Source organism: Mastigoproctus giganteus, chromosome 11 (genome assembly GCF_048544385.1).
Source record: "Mastigoproctus giganteus isolate SK-2022 chromosome 11, ASM4854438v1, whole genome shotgun sequence".
Taxonomy (NCBI): Eukaryota; Metazoa; Arthropoda; class Arachnida; order Uropygi; family Thelyphonidae; genus Mastigoproctus; species Mastigoproctus giganteus.
The window spans coordinates 26,994,118-27,014,206 of record NC_143585.1 but is presented as its reverse complement, the minus strand read 5'-3'; the positions used below and the strand labels follow the sequence as shown (position 1 = coordinate 27,014,206).

Here is a 20,089-nt window from a genome sequence, read left to right as displayed (position 1 = left end):
TTGGGGCAGACTGTTCAAACTAATATTTATTTTAACTGTATGACTATTAAATTATATTTGAAAAAGTTTTTTTATAATACTGATGTGCTTGATGCATTGGTGTATAATGCTGCCAAAAATAGAAAAATTTGCAAGTTTTGTATGAACTGTAGTATACCTCAAATATGGTATTATTTGGGCATTACTACATTCCTCAAATAATAACTTTTACCCTTTTCTGTACAGTATGTACCAGACAGTATATACCAACTGCCGTTCACCTTGATTGTCAACCCATGGGGATCTCCCCGTCCCAGCATATTGGGTAGTTGTCTCTCTTCAGACCATTTCATCCACACCTTCACTACAGTGGCCTTCAAACAGCCAACAATGCCTGTAGTCACTGAGATGCTGAGTGCCACCTTGCTAGCATTGCAAATCATTCCCTGTTTAAACTCCTTCGAGTCTTTTCCTTTTCCCATCACAGGTTTCGTACTGATGAATCAACAGGCTCTACCCATGCCATCACTATATATGCTATGCAGGTTGGTGACCACTCCTAGGTGCTGTGGGATGCATCTCCACTTTATGGAGATGCATCCCACATTATGACCAACTATCTCCACTCATGTAGATGGTTGGTCATAATGTTTTAGCTCAATCATCATCATCAGCCATTTTCAATCCACTGCAGGATGAAGGCCTCTCCAGCAACTTTCCAGTTTCTTCTGTTTTGAGCACTGGCCATCCATTTACTACTCAAAAACTCATGAATTTCATCTATCCATCTCCGCCTTTGTCTTCCAGGTTTTCTTCTAGCTCCTCTTGGGTACCATTCTGTTATTTTCTTAGTCCATCTGTCATCATGTCTTTGAGCTATGTGTCCTGCCCAAGACCATTTTAGTTCTTTAGTTTTGATAAGAATGTCCTTTATTTGAGTTTGCTGCCTAATCCATGTGTTTCTCTTCTTATCTAACAGTCTGATTCCCAATATAATTCGTTCCATTCTTCGCTGTGTAGTTCTTAGCTTCTCTTCCATTCTTTTGGTGAGTGCCCAAGTTTCACTTCCATAAGTCATGGTGGGGAGTATACATTGATTCATTATTTTACGTTTCAGACAAACTGGGATATTGCTATTCAGTATGTGACTATATTTCCTGAATGCTATCCATCCAAAATTTATTCTTCTCTTGACTTCCAGCCATTTATCATTATTACAGCTAATAACTTGTCCCAGATAAGTATATGACTCCACCTTTTCAATTACTGCTCCTTCAATCATTATTTCCCTTTCCGTGGCATACTTGTTCATCATTACTTTTGTTTTAGCCATATTCATCTTTAGTCCAAAATCCTTACTAACTGTGCATAACTGATTAAGATTTTCCTCTAATTCTTTGGGATCGTGGCTTATGACCACAATGTCATCTGCAAATCGTAAATGGTTTAGGTACTCTCCGTTCACATTGACTCCTTTCTGCGACCAGTCTAATCTTCTGAAAGCTTCCTCAAGGGCAGCAGTAAACAGCTTCGGAGATATTGTGTCTCCTTGTCGAACTCCTTTCTCGATTTTAAATTTGCTACTGTCTTTGTCTAGTCTAATAAAGGATGTAGCACTCTCATATATTTTCTTCAAAATCATAATATATGGAGTATCTATGCCTTGTCTTTCCAGTGCCCGAAACATTGCCTTATGCTGTATGGAGTCAAATGCCTTTTCGTAATCCACAAATGCCAGGCATAATGGTGTTTTATATCCATTAGCTGTGACATTACGTGAAGGTGATCCGTAGTTGAGAATCCTGTCCTAAAGCCAGCTTGCTCTTTCGGTTGATTCTCATCAAGTATTCTTTCTAATCTGTTAGTAATGACCCTTGTGAACAACTTGTAGATGTGGGATAAAAAGCTAATTGGTCTATAATTTCCAATTTCTGATTTATCTCCTTTCTTATGCAGCAAAACTATGATTGCATTATTCCACTGCTTAGGCATCGCACCTTTTCTAATGCACTTTGTGAAGAGCCTTGCCAGTATTTGTGTTATGTCTCTTCCTCCCAGTTTTAACAACTCTACAGTAACTTCATCTTCCCTCGGGGCTTTCCAATTCTTCATTTTCTTCAATGCATGTTCTACCTCATCAGGAAGAATATCGGGTATGTCGTATGTGTTGCTACTTTGCAATCCATCTTCCCCACTGCTGGTATCATTCCCTTGCTCCTTGTATAATTCTCTATAGTAGTCTTCTGCTATTTGAATTTTGCCTTCTCTGCTGTTTATAAGTACACCATCGCTATTCTTCAGTTTCAGTATCATTTGTCTTTCTGTATTACTGCTCATGGCTGCTGATTTAAATCCTTTGTTTTCCCTTAATGCTTGTTCTACTTTTCTTGTGTTAAATCTTCTTATGTCCTCTCTGAGTCTCTTTCTAATGGCTTTGCATAACTCAGTATACTCAATTTTCTCCCTGTCAGTGTTTTTCTTGCTCTTCATTTGTCGTCTTTGGTTCATCATGACAAGTGTTTCTTGACTAATTTTTTCTTCTTTGGATTTCTGTTTCCCTATAGGTTTCTTGGGCTTTATCACTTTCAAAAAGTTGTAATATTCCTCGTCCTCAGCAGTCTGCAGAAGCTCATACTTGTTCTTAAGTTCCAGTGCATACTGCTTTTTCTCCTCTTCTGTTATCTCAAAGACCTTTGTATTATTTACTCGAGTCAGTTTTTTCCTTTCCTTTCCTACATCTATATCAAGTGTACATCTTACCATTCTGTGATCACTTCCAACATTTACCTTATTCAGGACGGTAACATCAGTCACAATATATCTTCTGTTAGTGAGGATGAAGTCGATTTCATTAGTTGTTAATCCATTTGGACTCTTCCATGTCCACTTTCTGTTCACCCTTTTCTTGAAAAAAGTGTTCATTACTGACATTCCTTGAGATTCTGCAAATTCCACAAGTCTTTCACCTCTTTTATTTCTTTCACCAATTCCAAAATTTCCTATAGTTCCTCTTTCTGCGCTGTTTTGCCTTTTTCCAACCTTAGCATTGAAGTCCCCCATAATAATAGTGTAGTGGGTTTTCTGCTCATCTAGAAGACTCTCAATTTCAGTGTACATTTCTTCAACCTCTTCATCATCATGGCTCGATGTTGGTGCATAAATCATTATAATCTTTAGCTTGTACCTCTTAGAAATCTTGAGTATTAGTCTTGACACCCTTGGTGATGTACTTTTGAATTCCAAAATGTTGTTTTTAAAATCTTTATGGACCAGAAACCCAACTCCACCTTCACTCCTTTCACTGTTTCCATTGGTGTACAGCAGATTTCCACTTGATAAACTTATAAGTGATTCATTTCTTCTTCTTGTTTCAGCCAAACCGATGATATTCCAATTCACATTTTCTAATTCCTTTTCCAGCTCTAATATTAGCTCATTAGTGTATAAAATAATAAGCCACAATAAATTTGAGCTCTTGTTGAAGATACCTCACAAAAAAACCAACTTTATGGGTAGTGTGCACTTGAAGTACATCAAAAGAGTCTGACAAATTGCCATAGAAATAAATTACTGATGCACTGGTGGACCAGACATTTGACTGGTATATGCAAAACATCTGTAAATCATGCTTATTGATGGGCACACAGTGCTAAAGGTGATTATGCAGACTTTTTGTCTAAGAAAGAAAGAAATGCCCCACTGTCAGTCATGTGACACTCAACATGTTAAATATGTAATTTAACAAGAAAGATGTGGGTAAAAAAAAAATTTGAAACTAGGAAGCAAAGTATCAGGAAGGAACAGTGGAATGATGATAAAATAAAATGAAAGTAGGGACTCACAGAAGAGCACATTATGAAACCTGTTAGTAACAACAAACTGTCTGCAATCATTTTATGTTCTAGTTGTATTTCTTTGTTTCTCATTTTGACCCTTGGGTCAATTTTACTTTTGAAAATATAATTATTTTCATTTGATAAAGTATGTATTTACTTCTTTCTCCCTTTCTTTTGTTTGTATCATGATTAAGTGTGTGTGTGTATATGTATGTATGTATGTGTATATATATATATATTATTATTTTTTTTTTTCAATAGTCCTCTCTATTAAATCTAATTTCCTTTTTATTGCCATGTAAATGTTGTCTTTATTATACACAGGGTGTTTCAAAATTATGTATACACACTTTAAAAATTTATATTTAATGAACAATATATTTTGTAATTTTTTTTGATACTTTGAAGACAAACAACAATTTTTTTTACAACAATAAAACTTTAATTGTTCAAAATGCCCTCAATCAATATTAATGCATGAGTAGCATCTATCTTCAACAGATCTACATACTTAAATGCATAAATTGGGTGAAATGTTTTCTGCTTCTTGTTGAATTTCATCCACAGTTCCTGTAATGTGTGCAGTTTGTGACTGTAAACCAGATTTTTCAAGTATCCCCAAGCAAAAAAATCTAAAGGGGTGAGATCTGGCGACCTTGGAGTATATTCCGAAGTGCTCCCTCGACAACCTATCCAGTGATCATGAAATTCATTGTCAAGATAATGAATATGAATGTCAAGATAGCACACAGCTGTATGTGTTGAGGTGCACCATCTTGTTAAAAATATACCATAATACCAATATTATAATCAGAAAATATAACCAGTGTATCTGCAAACATGTCTCTGATTTTATACAGCACAATCCCTCAACGTGTCCAGATAATTTTTTTCATTAACAGTGCCATTAAATCGATAGGGACCAATTATTCCACATGAAGAGAGCCTCATCCACACAGTTATTGTTGTTATTTTGGTTTTTAGGAGCATTAGCAACTAAGGCCATATTGCTCTGTGGATATATGGTGGTCATTCCCTGACCTTTCCGCATCCTCCATATTTGGTGGTCACAGGCTCGAACCCCGGTCTAATCAAGAAGCGTGTGCTATGCACTGCTGCTCCTGCCCACCTGGCTATGGAGGCGCCACCCATCCACACAGTAATGCCTGGTAGATTGACATCTTTCTGTAGAGTGATGTGTGAATTTTCAGTGACCCAGTACACAACTGTGATGATTTATATGGCCTTTTTTTTTTAAATGTGACCTCATTTGACCACACAATAGTATCCTGAAAAGCATGCTTTTCACCATTTTTTTTTTAATGTATTGCTCATAAAATTGCAATCGTTGATCCTAATCATCTTCCTGGAGTGCATGCCCTAATTGAGGTATAAATGACTTAAAGTTTAATTCCTTCATCATTCTAAAAACGCATGTATGGTTTAAACTTAGCTCTTGTGAACAGTCTTGTTGATTTTCTTGGGATGCACAAGGTTGCATTTCTTACGGCTTCAGTGTTTTCGTTACTTCTGGATGTTTTCTTCCTGCCACATGCTAAGTTATTGATATTCGCAATGGTTCCATGCCCCTCAAATTTATCCTGCAAATGAGTAATTGTTAAAACGTGTAGATGCTTTTGTACCATATCGTGATTTCCAAGCATGCTGAACTTCATTGACATTTTCATATTTCCAATACCATTTTATAATTGCTTTCCTTTCTTCAAAACTTAATTGGGTACTCTCCTCGTTTTAGAGGTATCTATAAAATAAAACAAAAATTAAATTATTGTAAAAAAATTGTCTATTTTTAAGCTACAAAATGAGTTGAAGAAAATTAAATTTGTGCATATTGTTCATTATAAAGTTTTAAAGTATGTATACATAATTTTGAAACACCCTGTATATACATTTTATAAATATTAATTTGTTTTTTTATCTTCTACTGTTTTTGTTTATTGCATTATTAGACCCTCCCTAGTTCATCAGCTGCTTTTTTCAGAAATCTATAATAGACTTATTTGTTTCCTTTCTACTTTGCCTTTTTAGTAAATTTAGTAAATAGCTAATGCACAGTGTAATTTTGTCAATGAAATTGTTATTCTTGATTATTTTTGAAAAGTGCATAATATTTTTTCTTAGTTCAATACTGTTGTATATTTTTTATGTATTTTTATCAACTATCCTTTTCAATTTTTATTTTATCTTTACAGATTGATATGCTTTTAAAAATCTTGTACTGCAGCATGAAAGTGTGATATTCTTTTATTAGAAGACCAAGTTACATTTTATTTAGAAAAATGTCTTTGCCATTAAGTAGCAGTCTTCACACAAACTTGATTGGTGATACATTAAGTCTCATAAATATGTCCAAAGCAGATACCTCACAGATTTTAGAAATAAAATTTAAAAAACTTAGGCAGGTAGTAGATGACAAGGTAAGTTGAAGTGTATGTCCTGATGTAATATTTAATGAACATTACTTAACCTGCTGTCAGAAGCACAAGAACTCATGGGCAAGTTACATCATTGTGGCTCTATTCAAAACAGCTTCTCAAATTTTTAATTAAAAAAACAGAGTGGAAATTTCTTCTTGATGCATAACATTTACTGCTTGGTGGACAGAACACTTTAAATTCAAAAAGAAAATGGAGCCAAAATAATATCTGCACACCTGCCAATGGGTTAATTGCTGAATTATGACTATTTTACAAGAAAAAATTTTTTAATTTTTTGCACTTGATAACAGAGTTTTCTATTTATATCTTAATCAAAGCTAATTAGCATTTAAATTACTTCAAGTATTTGCATTAATGATGTCACTTGTTACTGATGTCACTAATAAGGTTACAGGGCAGGTCAAAAGTAGCTTCACATATTTGGTTTGTTTGTTTGTTTTTTGGTTTTTAGGAGCATTAGCAACTAAGGCCATATTGCTCCGGGGATATGCGGTGGTCATTCCCAGACCTTTCCGCATCCTCCGTATTTGGTGGGCACAGGCTCGAACCCCGAGCTAATCAAAAAGCGTGTGCTACGCACTGCTGCTCCTGCCCACCTGACTACGGAGGTGCCTCCACATATTTGGCGCCTTATATAATATTTTAATGTTTACATAGAAGCAAGATTGTACTAAGGTAAAATTAGTACAAACTGAAAAGTTGCATTGGAAGTAACAGTTACAATATTTCAATATGACTTCCAGCAGTAATGTGGCACATCTCAACAGTAATTAACCTCTTGTCAGCCGTGACTTGTATAACTATCAGCTGCTTCAGTGATTCTTTTTTTTTCAAGTCATTTACATTAGACATGTTGGGCAGACAACTTGTGTAGTCGAGATCTGCTAATTTTCGTAAAATCAGACAAATGCTAATTTATTGTGATTTTTTTCTTGTAGAGGATCTGTGTTCTCATTTTGAATTTAAAATCGTTCTTGTGAATTTTAACCAAATAGGATAGTATAGGCTATTAAGAAAAGGCTATTAGCCCCTTTGAAGATGGTATAAATGAAAAGCCCTCATCAAGCTTCAGGAAATCACCTCCCTTTATATTTCTGTTGTTTCCCCATGCATGAATTTAGGATCAAAGCTTGCTTTTATTCCGTCATCCTCTTACTAGGTTTATTTAATTACAATACTATTCTAATTACATCTCACTCGGTTGCAGCCATTCCTGAAAAAAATATCAGGTAAGAGAATTCCTTCCTTAAAATATATTTCTAAAATTTTTAAAAATTCCAAAAATACTTCTTAATAGCCTCTACTATCCTATTTGGTTAAAATCCACAAGATTGATTTTAAATTCAAAATGAGAACACAGATCCTCTACAAGAAAAAATCGCAATAAATTAGCATTTGTCCAATTTTATGAAAATTAGCAGGTCTTGACTACACAAGTTGTCTGCCCAACGTGTTTAATAAAGTTTCAAGACTTTAGGCTTTCCATAATGTTTTTTTTTTACACTATGTCATTTACATTAGTTGACAGGTGAGGCTTGTGTAACTGGTTCTGTACATAACACTATGTATAGGGCTAGTGAATGATCTAGCCACAGAATTAGACCTGTGCACTCCTCATTTCTATCTGAAAGTTGGAGATCCAAACAGCTTTGAACATCATTATGGAAGTGAGAGAGTATGCCATCTTGTTGGAAGAGCACATGATTTCAGGGATCATCCATAGAAATTTGCTGGAGCAGATAATTCTCCATCATGTTTCAATACATGAGTGCCAGTGATTGTTATTTCTGTGATGAATTCGCTGTGCACTCTTTGGCAACTTTCAGCACAAAACACTAACTTTGGGACTGTCTCAGATGCATTTTGAAGGTTCATCTCCCAATACCTTCATGTTTTGTATTCCTGATCTGATCTGAGCCTGTCGTGTGAAATATACACTCATTAATTGCTGAACAAAATGTTTAAGCATCTTTCATCTTCTACCATCTTGGTAAATGTTTCCATACGGAATATCTAACATTGTTATCAGCCATAATGGTGTTTGCCGTCTACAGCTTGTATGGGTTTAGATGTACCTGCATACACAACACGCAGTCTTTTTTGGTACATCAAGTTCTGTGCTAGTCAAATATGTCGATTTTGAGGACTATAGATGAAGATACTCACTTACAGTAAGCCCACTGGCCTTTCCATGGCGCACAGAACATCTAGTAGCTATAAGTCTTATTTATTTGTAAATCAAATATATGCATGGTGAAGTTTTGCCAAACCTTATGAATTTCCTCTTAACTTGTGCTGTAGACTTCATTATTCAATCCAAAAAATACATTATGCTCTTTCTGCACCAGTGTATCACCATTTTTGTTTGCACTACAGCAATAAATAAAAAATAAGCACAAAAACTCCAACTTTGTCTGTTTTTAACCACTGTCAACATATGTTGAACTTAGTGAACATATTTACAAATCTTTAAAGTTTTAAAGCTACTTTTCACTTACTCTATCTAATACGAATTCTACTCCTGTTGTACATCCATATAGATGTTTAGACATATTTTAGATTATTGCAGTAATTTTAAAATAGCAAAAAGCTTACTTTACAGTACTCACCTCATATAATCCGTTTGGGTGTAATGAAAATTAAAGAAGCATGGTTGTGTGATTTAGAAACTTAAATAATATGAATGGAACATGGCTGTTGTGTGGTTGTAATTATGATTACAATTTAAAATAATCAAGATACTTCTCATATATAAGACCTGTGTGTTAACACTGATAAGGCCCACCAAATATGGAGGATGTGGAAAGGTCAGGGAATGACCACCACATATCCCTGGAGCAATATGGCCTTAGTTGCTAATGCTCCTAAAAAAGAAATAACAACAACAACACTGATAAGGTAAGTAAGTAGTTGATGAAAAAAGCTAATAGTTGTAAACCGACGACTTTCGAACTTTGCGCCTTCAGTTAGTATTGCGTGATAGACAACGTGAAGTATTTAAATAAAGTTTATTTCCCGTGATGCAGTTCAGTACATGCTGAAATTTAGAATTGTGTTAAGTTCCAAATCGGGGATAGCTTTATGGGGAGTTTAGCATTTAACACATTTAATGAAGTGTATTGCTGAAAACATTTGATAACGAGAGCTTCGTGTTGAAGGATTTTGTAATCGGAATTCAATTTAATAACTGTAATTGCTGAATTAATTAACGGATCGTAATTACAGGAATGGACATGTTGTGTGAGTTCTGTATCTATTTGGTTGGTTTTGAAACTGTTGAAGTGATAATATGCACGTGTATTAGATGTCTTGGAAGTGCCAAATTTTGCTATAGTACTTCCTATGTAACAGGCTGATTGGCATCTAATCAAATATATGATGTTATTATTAAAGTCTCGCTTCAAATACTTGTCTCTTTGTATGTGTTGGACTTAGAACCCAGTTTGTTGTATGATGAAAACATCAGCGTTATATCTGTGTTCATAAAAACTTGGCGAAGTCATTTAGAGTATTGATTATGAAAGGGAGGACAACGTGAATTCCCAGTTTCTTATCACTGTTTAATTTATTTGGGTTGTTAATTCTATATTCAGCTTTGGAGATGGTTTCTCTAATTAATTGTGGTGGATATTTCCTGGCTATGAATCTCTCTGTGAGATATTGTAACTCAATAGATAAATCTTCATGTGTGGAACTTTATTTAATGGCATTATAAATTTGATTGTAGAAAACTGCACTTTTGATGTCTAATGCATGGTGTGAATAAAAATGTAAATATTTACTCGTATGTGTGCTTTTCCTATAGATTTTAGTGGCTAACCTTGTTTCTGTTTTGTATATGGTAAGGTTAAGGAAGTTGATTTTATTCTGTTTCCACTTTGAGAGTGTACTTAAGCCTCTCATGTATGGTATTGAATGTATTAAGAAGTGTATCAATGGTTGACTTGTTGCCTATCGGTAATATGTCGTCAGCATATCTCGTGTATAACTTGATATTTAAAGGAAACGGTTGGAGTACTTGTTGCTCAATTGAGGCTAGATAGATCTTGGACAAAGGGGCCGAGATTCCCAGGCCCACAGGGAGGCCATATATCTGTTCATAAACCTTGTTTTGAAAACGGAAATGTTTTGCTTTATAGAAGCAATATAAGTTCTATGATACTATTTACATTCAAGTTTGTATGCTTGATTAAAGTGTCATCAGTTATGAGTAACTGTCTCAAAGCTTGTAAGGTAGACTCAATGTGTACATTTGTGTATGAGGAGACGACATCAAATGATGCTAAAATATGATCTGAAATGAAGAAGACATAACAGAAGATGATGCTAAAATGATGCTAAAATATGATCTGAAATGAAGAAGACATAAACAGGCCACGAACACATAACAGAAGTTATGTGTTCGTGGGCCTGTTTAGTGTTATATACTCTAAATTGAGAAAACTTCATGAGAGGTGATCTAATTTTAACAAAGAATGTAGAGAGATTGGCAAAGGCAGAATTTTTAAAAGAAACTATTGGTCCTAATGGGTAACCTTGTTTGTGAAGTTTAGTGATTCCGAATATGTGAGATAGAATATTGCTACGAATACCTATCTGTTGAAGAGTGTGAAGACTGATTTGTTTGTCAGCTCTAAGTCTCCTTAATATACCATCTAATTTATTTTGAATTCTTGTAATACTGTAAGTGTCGTCTATCCTATAAGTGGTGGTGTCTGAAAGAATGTGTAATATTTTGTAGTTTTATCCATGATTGCAACAGTGTGTCCTTTTGTCTGCTTTCTGTACTATTATGTTAGGGTTCTCCATTAGCTTGTGAATATTAAATAATTGTTGTTGGCTAATGTTAGGTTTACAATTTAATTGGGAATTGAAAATAATATTGGTTTCATGCATAATATGATATCTGTCAGGATGGTTGTCTAATTTTGTTTGTAATTCTCTTATTGCATTTTTGACGGAATAATTATTATTACTAATAGTAGTAGTGGCATGTGATGAGCTTATGCAGCATCAGCCAAAAAAAAAAAACACACCATTCCCTCCAAATGCCTGTCCAGTTCCTCAAATTTATTTAACCTATCAACTTCCACAACGACAGATGGAAGTTTGTTCCAGCAATTAACCACCCGCTGGCTAAAGGCAAATTTCCACACATCTATTCTATATCTGTCTTTCCTTAATTTGAATTTATGCCCCCTTAGCTTTGTAATCTGAACAAGTGGAAGAATCCCATCAGAATTCAGCGTGCTCAACCCATATACACGTCAATCAGATCACTGCACAGGTGCCTAATCTCCAGCCACTGCAATTTGCAGAACTTAAGCCTCTCTTGGTAAGAGGATCCCTTCATTCCCCTCACCAATCTTGTTGTCCTTCTCTGTACACGCTCAAGCAAATCTACATCCTTCCTAAAATGAGGCCACCAGACCTGTACGCAGTACTCAAGGTGTAGCCTGACCATTGCCTTATGTAGAGGGACAATCACCACCTCCTTTTCCCTGCTAGCAAAATTCCTATATATCATTGACAAAACCCCATGACCTGCCCTGGCAGCCTGTCTGCATTGCTATGAAAACTTCATATCTGACTGCACAATTACTCCCAGGTCTTTTTCATTTTCTACCACCTTAAGTGTAGTACCACACAGTCGGTACGTTTCTCTGGGATTAGTATTAGTAATGGCCGCATGGTGCAAGAAAGCCTATGGCTTATGCTGCACCAGCCAAAAAAAAAAAAAAAAAAAGCTGAATAAAACAATGATAAAAAAATAATAATAAATAAATAAATAATAATAATTAATTAAAAAAAAGGAAATTAAACCTATTATCCTATGTGCTTCCCTCACCCGAAGGTACTATCCAGATGACCTTTGAATTTTCCCAAACTGTCCGCCTCTACCACCCATGTAGGCAACTTGTTCCAGTAATTTATAACTCTCTGGCTAAAATAAAACTTCCTGCAATCCAATCTAAACATTTCCCCCGGTAACTTGAATTTATGTCCCCTAGTTCTAGCATCATTTATAATCTTGAAAATTTCTTCCTCATTCATTTTACTGATGCTTCTCAGAGCCTTAAAAACCTCAATCAAATCTCCTCTAAGGTGTCTAGTTTCCAAATTCTGCAACCCATATATTTGAAGTCTTTCTTCATAAGGCCGCACTTTTTCCGATCTCACCAGGTGGATTACCCGTCTTTGCACCCTTTCGAGAAGCTCGATGTCTTTCTTTAGGTGCGGTCTCCATACTTGAACACAGTATTCCAAGTGTGGTCTAACATAAACCTTATATAATGGGATTATCACGTCCCTATCTCTACTTGCAAAAGTTCGATAGATCATCCATAGAACACCATGAACCTTCCTTGCAACCTGTTTATAATGCTCAGAGAATTTCATGTCTGACCGTATCGTAACACTCAAGTCCCTTTCCTCCAGTAATGGGTTTAGTTGAACTCCACCAAGTGAATAAGTTATTTTGGGATTACTGTTTCCCAGGTGTAATACCTTACACTTTGTTGGATTAAAGCATAGCTGCCATTTTTCTGACCATTCCTGAAGTCTATCTAGGTCTCTCTGAAGAAGCTCAGCTTGACAGTGATCGTTAACTACTCTACCAATTTTAACATCATCTGCAAATTTAGACGTCAAGCCCTCTATCCCTTCATCGATGTCGTTTATGATTATTAAAAACAACAGTGGTTCTAATACTGATCCTTGGGGAACCCCACTTCTTACATCAACCCAATCTGAGGAATAGCCATTTATCATAACCCTCTGCCTCCTGCCCTGAAGCCATCCTGCTATCCATCTAAGGATTTTCCCAGTGATTCCAACCTTTTCCAGCTTATAAAGCAACCGCTCATGTGGGACTGAGTCAAATGCTTTGCTGAAATCTAAATAAACAATGTCGAAATTATTCCCTAAATCCAGCTCGTGGGTGACCCTTTCAAAATAGCGAACCGGATTTGTTAAACATGATTTTCCCTTTACAAAACCATGCTGAGTATCCTTGAGAATTTCAATTCGATCCAAATGATCCTGAATTCCACCCTTGATCATTGCCTCCATGATTTTCCCCACCACTGAAGTCAGACTGACAGGTCGATAATTTCCACTTCACTCTCAGAGCGATCCTTATGTATGGGAGATACATTGGCACTTTTCCAATCCAAGGGAATCTCCCCAGAGTCTAGTGATGCTTGCATAATTAGTCTCAATGGTTCAATGCATTCACTTGCCGCCTCCCTTAAGATTATAGGGTATATTCCATCAACTCCAGGAGCCTTACTGGCCTGCAGGCTCGACAGGTTTTTCATTAAATAATCTGGTGCCTCCATAGCCAGGTGGGCAGGAGCAGCAGTACATAGAACACGTTTCTTGATTAGACCGGGGTTCGAGCCCGTCACCACCAAATACGGAGGATGCGGAAAGGTCAGGGAATGACCACCGCATATCCCGGAACAATATAGCCTTAGTTGCTAATGCTCCTAAAAACCAAATAACAAACAAACAATTAAATAATCTTGCGAAATTTAAATATCATTAATTACATATTTTTCAACTTTGCTCCCACAATTTCCCATTGCCACAAATGGTTTTTCATTTGTAAATATCGATGCAAAATAACTATTGAGTTCATCTGCAACGGCAACTGGTGTATTTAATACTATCCCCTTTCCATTATGTAAAGGTCCGATCTGGTTTGTCCTGCTCTTCTTGGCATTTATATATGTGAAGAATTCCTTATCCACCCCTCTTTGCTCTGTTTGCTAGTGATTTCTCATAAACTGCCTTTGCCTGTCGAACCTTTTCTGTGGCTCTATTAGAGATCATCTTGTAGCTGTTATTGGCTTCAGTACTTTTTATTGCTCTGTAACCTTTCCATGCTACCTTTTTCTGCTCAAGTAATGTGGAAACTTCACTATTCATCCAACTTGGAACCCTCCTCGTGGAGTATTTTTTTTTTTAATGGTAAATATACGCATTCAAGGCATCTGTGATTAATGTTTTAAAAGCATACCACAGTTCAAATGTATTAATTCTCTGTGTGATATCTACCCAGTTAATAGAGGCCATGTAGTACCTTAAGGCATCATAATTTCCTTTTCTGAAATTAAAACCCATTCCTTTGCCTTTTACTGCTGCTACCTCTCTCATCATCATCCACCGTAGAACTCCGTGATCACTTCCTGCTACTGGTTCCTCTACTGTCAGCCCTGTTATGTCATCTGATTCATGGATGATGATGATGATGATGTCTAGGATATTCTTTTCTCTAGTACTTTCCCTGACATGTTGATACAAATAATAGACATCTAGTTGATGTCTATTATTTGTTATTAACCTCTCTCATCATCATCCACCGTAGAACTCCGTGATCACTTCCTGCTACTGGTTCCTCTACTGTCAGCCCTGTTATGTCATCTGATTCATGGATGATGATGATGTCTAGGATATTCTTTTCTCTAGTACTTTCCCTGACATGTTGATACAAATAATAGACATCTAGTTGATTTAAAAATTTTGTTCCCCATGTCGAGTTTCCTTCCCATTTACTCCAATCAATTAGAGGCAAATTGAAATCACCCATAATAAGACATTGACACTTACTTTCCCATTCCATTTGCATGTAGAGGCTTTCGTCATAATCTTCACAATCTGGTCTGACTCGCATTATACCTTTGTTTCCAACTATCTCACACCATACAGATTCTATACTAGCACAGGAAACGTCTGAATCCGGGAAAGCTATCATCGCACTCAGGCTGCTTCTGATAAGAAGCATTACCCCATCACCCCTTCTATCTACCCTATCCTTCCTAAATACATTATACAAGCCATGCTGAAACTCATCATCCCCAATTTCCGGGTGGCACCACGTCTCCGTAAGCCCTATTATGTCCGTGTTACTTGTTTCAACCAGCAGTTCGAATTTGCTCATTTTATTGACGACACTTCTAACATTACTATATATACAATTAAGACTTACTGTTCTTGTATATTTAACAACCCTAACACAATCCTTGAAGTTTTTTAGGCTCTCTTCCCTGGCATTAGCTACCCACTCACTTGAAACGTTTCTACCCCCAGAACATCTAGATAATATGTCCAGTTGGGGTAACAGATAAGAACTCTTGAGGTATGTGCAAGAGTTACTTTGACCGATATTATCAGATGAACATGTGTCAGTATTACCCACATCCTCCCCCTAACTAGCATTTCTCCCGAACCTTAAAGGTATCCTCAATAATACTGGCAAAAACTTTTGCACCACCTTTGTTTAAGTGTATCCCATCTCTACAAAACAAATTCTTTCTACCTACAAGGGTTACTTCAACCCTTGCAGTACTTTGCATTTGTCAAGGTTAAAGTTGCCACTTCTTAGCCCATCTGCCCAAATTATCTAGATCCTGTTGCAGTAGCACACTGCCATTACTGTCATTAACAACCCTGCCAACCTTTGTATCATCTGCAAACTTCGACACTAAGCCTGATATACCTTCATCAATATCATTGATAAATATACAAAACAGTGGACCCAACACTGAATCCTGTGGGACTCCACTAATAACATTAGTCCACGAAGAGCAGCACCCATTGATTACCACCCTCTGTCTTCTCCCACTCAACCATCCTTTTATCCATTGTAGCAACTTGCCCTTCATACCATTCTGCTCCAATTTGTACAATAGTCTTCCATGCGCAACAGTGTCAAAAGCATTCCTGAAATCCAAATATATGATATCAAAATTATTTTTTGCATCCAGTTTCTTTGTAACCACATCATAATATCCTATCAAATTTGTCAGACAAGACGTTCCCTTAACAAACCCATGCTGTGTCTGAATTATTGCTGCAGTCTTGTCTAGATTATCCGGCAATGCATCTTTAACCAGTGACTCCATTATTTTAACCGGAACAGAAGTTAAACTAACTGGTCTGTAATTACTCGTGTCCCCCTTTGTGAATTGGGGATACATTTGCACATCTCCAGTCCATGGGGACCTCCCCTGAGTCCAAGGATGCTCTCATAATTATGGCTAAGGGTTTGTTTAGTTGCTTTGCCACCTCCTTTAATATAACTGGATAGATCCCATCCACCCCAAGTGCCTTTCTTATGTTTAACCTCAACAATTTCTCCTCCACTTTGCTCTCAGTTATTACAAAATCATTAAGTATCCTGCTACAATTTGATAACCTGCCATTTTCAAACCTTAACTCCTCACGTGTGAATGTAGATGCAAAATACTCATTCAGTTTGTTTGCTATCTGAGCAGGATCATCAACAGTCAAACCATCGATATCAAGTGGACCAATCAGATTCATCCCCTTCCTTTTAGAGTTTATATAAGTAAAGAAATCCTTGCTGTTTTTCTTAACATCTTTTGCCAAAGATTTCTTGTAATCTGTCTTCACCTGCCTAACCTCCTTTGTGACCTGATTACAGACTAACTTATATCTGCCATAGGCTTCTGAATCGCTTGATAATTTATATGCATCCCATGCATTTTTCTTCTCTGTCACGAGTCTCATTAGTTCATTTGATAACCATTTAGGCCTAAACCTTGAACAATATTTCTTAATAGGTATGAAACTTTTAGTAGCATCCATGATTAATTCCTTGAATGCTTTCCACTTAGAATTTACTGTTGGTAACACCGTCGGTTGATCCCACTGTACAGAATTTAAAAACTGTCTGAGACCACTGTACATAGTACCTTTTACAAGATGGACTGTAATAGAAGAGTTGCGAATGGAATTGCATAACTAGCTAGGTCAGATCAAGCGAGGGAAGTTTCTCAGCTTCCTTTAGTCTCCTTACAGTAATACAAAATCATATACATGACATTGTCAACTTGTAGCACTGTGCAAAAAATTACCTTGGAAAGCAATATGAATTAATTAGAAAAATCAGTTTCCCTATGACAACAACAAAAAAAAAAGTTGGGGAGAGGGCTTAAAATGATTTTCACATAACTGCTAATATGTTAACTAATACCTGTATCAAAAAAGTAAAATCATAAGTAGACACCCTCTTCAGAGTGTCAATGCTCTGCAGTATTGGCAAAATGTTGATGTTCCTCATTAAACCAACATACCTTCTCTTACATTCTGGAAACATATACAATAATGTGGCTTAAAAATAAGATTATTACTATAGCAGCTCACAATAGCTTATTTATTAAATAAATTTTTATCCATACAGTATAACATTTTCATTGTTTGTTTTAATGACAAAAACTAATAAACAGAATTTAAATTTTTTAAAAAATATGAGTTGAAAAAATTGTTACACTGTACTATTTTTAAAGCTTATATTTATTTTATTTAGATTTCTGTGCAACATCAAGGAGCAGCATCATGTACTGTTGTTCTTCCTTCACTGTGTAATGAAGATGACCAGATGATAGGGTACCCACAATGTATTGGCTATAATGGTCGATATGCTGTTCTGAATTACATCACTATTAAAGATTCTTTTATGAAATTTATTCTAATAGATACATGGGAATCAAAAGTTCTGAATGTAATGTCTGATCTTTCTCACTATTTCTACAAGGATATACTAGACTCAGCAGTAGAATGCCATTTGGAACCTGTATGCTCCTTTTCTCCATCACAGTATGTTCGTTGGATTTTACGCCTCCCACAAATAGTACTTACACCATACAAGTGGTCCAGAATGTATTTATATAAGCATAATATTAATTCTGGAGAGACAGAACTGACGATCCCAATGCGTGACCGACGATGGCAGGGTGTTGCCTTTCATCCTCAGGGACATCAGCTGTGCCTTTCTTTAGTGAATACATATGGTTATAAATGCAAGTTAGTGAAGATAGATTCAGAAACACTTCAAGTAATTAGTCAAAGAGACTTCAAATCATCTCTGCGCCTTCGAAAACCAGAGGAAGAGGGTACAGTTTCTCAGAGTACTCTTCGATATAGTCATGACGGAGATGGTCTTCTAGTTGTCAGCTGTTTGTCATGTGTGAAGGGAACATTTTGCCTCCTCCAGTTTGATTCCCTATCATTAGCATGCTTACGATGTCATCGAACCACTGATATTCTTAGTAAACCAGTGACTATTGATGATACAATTTGGGTATCTCTGACATCTTGTGGCAGTTCCATAAAACTGTGGAGGTGGGATGGGAATGCTGGAAATGTATTTGCCTCTTTACCCCTTGCAAAACCCTCTACTTTAATTTCAATGTGTCGAACAATTATCAGAGATTCTGTCCTTCTCCAGAATATACCAAAGTTGCCTCTTCCAGCTAAACTCCAGTTATATCTTATATTTCATACCCAAGTGCCTTTTATTTAAATATTATTCAGCTAATTTTCATATACAAACAAAAAAAAATTGAACATCTATGCAAACAAAAAGGTACAATTTATGTAAGCATTTTAAAAATTTTTATTCTTTTAGTTAGATTAGAAGCTAATATACACACTCGGTTTAATATTTTGAAAATATTTTAACCAATACTTTAAAAACTTTTATTTCCTTTGAAAACCTGTTATATGGCGATAATTTTTGATTAATCTTTTATCTCTGAGAAACCTGAATACTATTTTAGCAAGCTTGTTGAATTCAGAAATGTTTTATCTGATCTTTTATATTTTGTGACTATGCAGAGGGTTTCAAAATTGCATGGGACATTGGAGCATATTCTGCAGCTAAAAATAACAAAAAAAAAAAAAAAAAAAATTCCTATAAACAATTTTTTCAAGTCTTTATTTCTGAGATATTGAACATTAATTTCAAATTATAAATAAAACATAAAAAATTATTTCAGTTTTAATAAACTGAAATAATCCTCTAAAAAGGAAAACATATAAAGCAGTTATTTCAAAGTGACTTCCATTTTTTTCAGTGCAGCATTCAGCACAATAAATCCATGATTACAAGGAATGTCTTATAGTTTCAAGACCATTCTTAATGGCTTCAGTAACTTCAAAAATGTGATTTTTTTTTTTTTTCTCAGTTTGTCTGTGACCAGAACATGTCTGAGAAATTGAGGATGACATGTAGATTTTAAAATTCATATCTTGTGGCAAAAATTCTTGTATGTGCTTACTGTGAGATGGATACAATTGCTATTCATCTAATATCCTCCACATTCTTGCAAATGAAACAGTTATGTTGCCTTGATAACCTTGTGGTAGGAGTATTACTTTACAGCATGAAGTATTTATCTTCAAAATTTGCAGTTTATCAAAATTTCCCCACAGTATATACTCATAATGGTTTCAGTATACCCATTTCTGTAACTCATCTTTCTACAGCAGCAAATATTTTACGATTTGATAAAATATGGTGAAAATTTTTTGGCATATCTATTAAAAGCAGCCACTGAGTTCTTATGAACTTCACTATAATTAAAATCATATCAATTAACTCAGCAAAAACAAACAAGTTTAACAAATTCCATTCTGTAAACAATGCAGTCATAGTGGAACCTGGAACTTGAGTAACAAGCACATTGACACTGCTAGTATGTACTCTGCCACACTGAATAATTGGTATGATTTGTGTAGTAGAACAGCACTATTCATAACTGTGTTGAAACATTTTGTACTGTCTAATTATTAATATTTAATATCCCAGAAATAGACTTGAAAAATACATTTGTAGGAACTTTTTTCTTATAAAATGCTCCTACATTTGTTCTGTATAATTTTGAAACATCCTGTATAATACTTTCTTTACACAATCAGAAAAATGCTTAAAATGAAGGATGTGTACATCCTAAACTGTATGTGAAGGGTATTTGAAAAGTTTCTAACCTATCATATATTTCATTA

The 20,089-nt window shown here is 35.6% G+C and overlaps 1 protein-coding gene across 1 annotated transcript; it reads left to right on the top strand.

Moving 5' to 3' along the window:
- The first annotated feature begins 6,115 nt into the window (after positions 1 to 6,115).
- LOC150077828 (uncharacterized) lies at positions 6,116 to 18,605 on the top strand. Its single transcript, XM_090384375.1, has 2 exons — positions 6,116 to 6,253; positions 17,610 to 18,605. The coding sequence occupies exons 1-2, from the start codon at positions 6,116 to 6,118 to the stop codon at positions 18,603 to 18,605; spliced, it is 1,134 nt and encodes a 377-aa protein (XP_090240501.1).
- Positions 18,606 to 20,089: the final 1,484 nt, after the last annotated feature.

Excerpts from the sequence above, each read along its gene's own strand:
- LOC150077828 (XM_090384375.1), top strand. The coding sequence starts at position 6,116 with ATGTCTTTGCCATTAAGTAGCAGTCTTCACACAAACTTGATTGGTGAT. Across the intron at positions 6,254-17,609 it reads GGCAGGTAGTAGATGACAAG|ATTTCTGTGCAACATCAAGG; the intron begins GTAAGTTGAAGT and ends TATTTTATTTAG.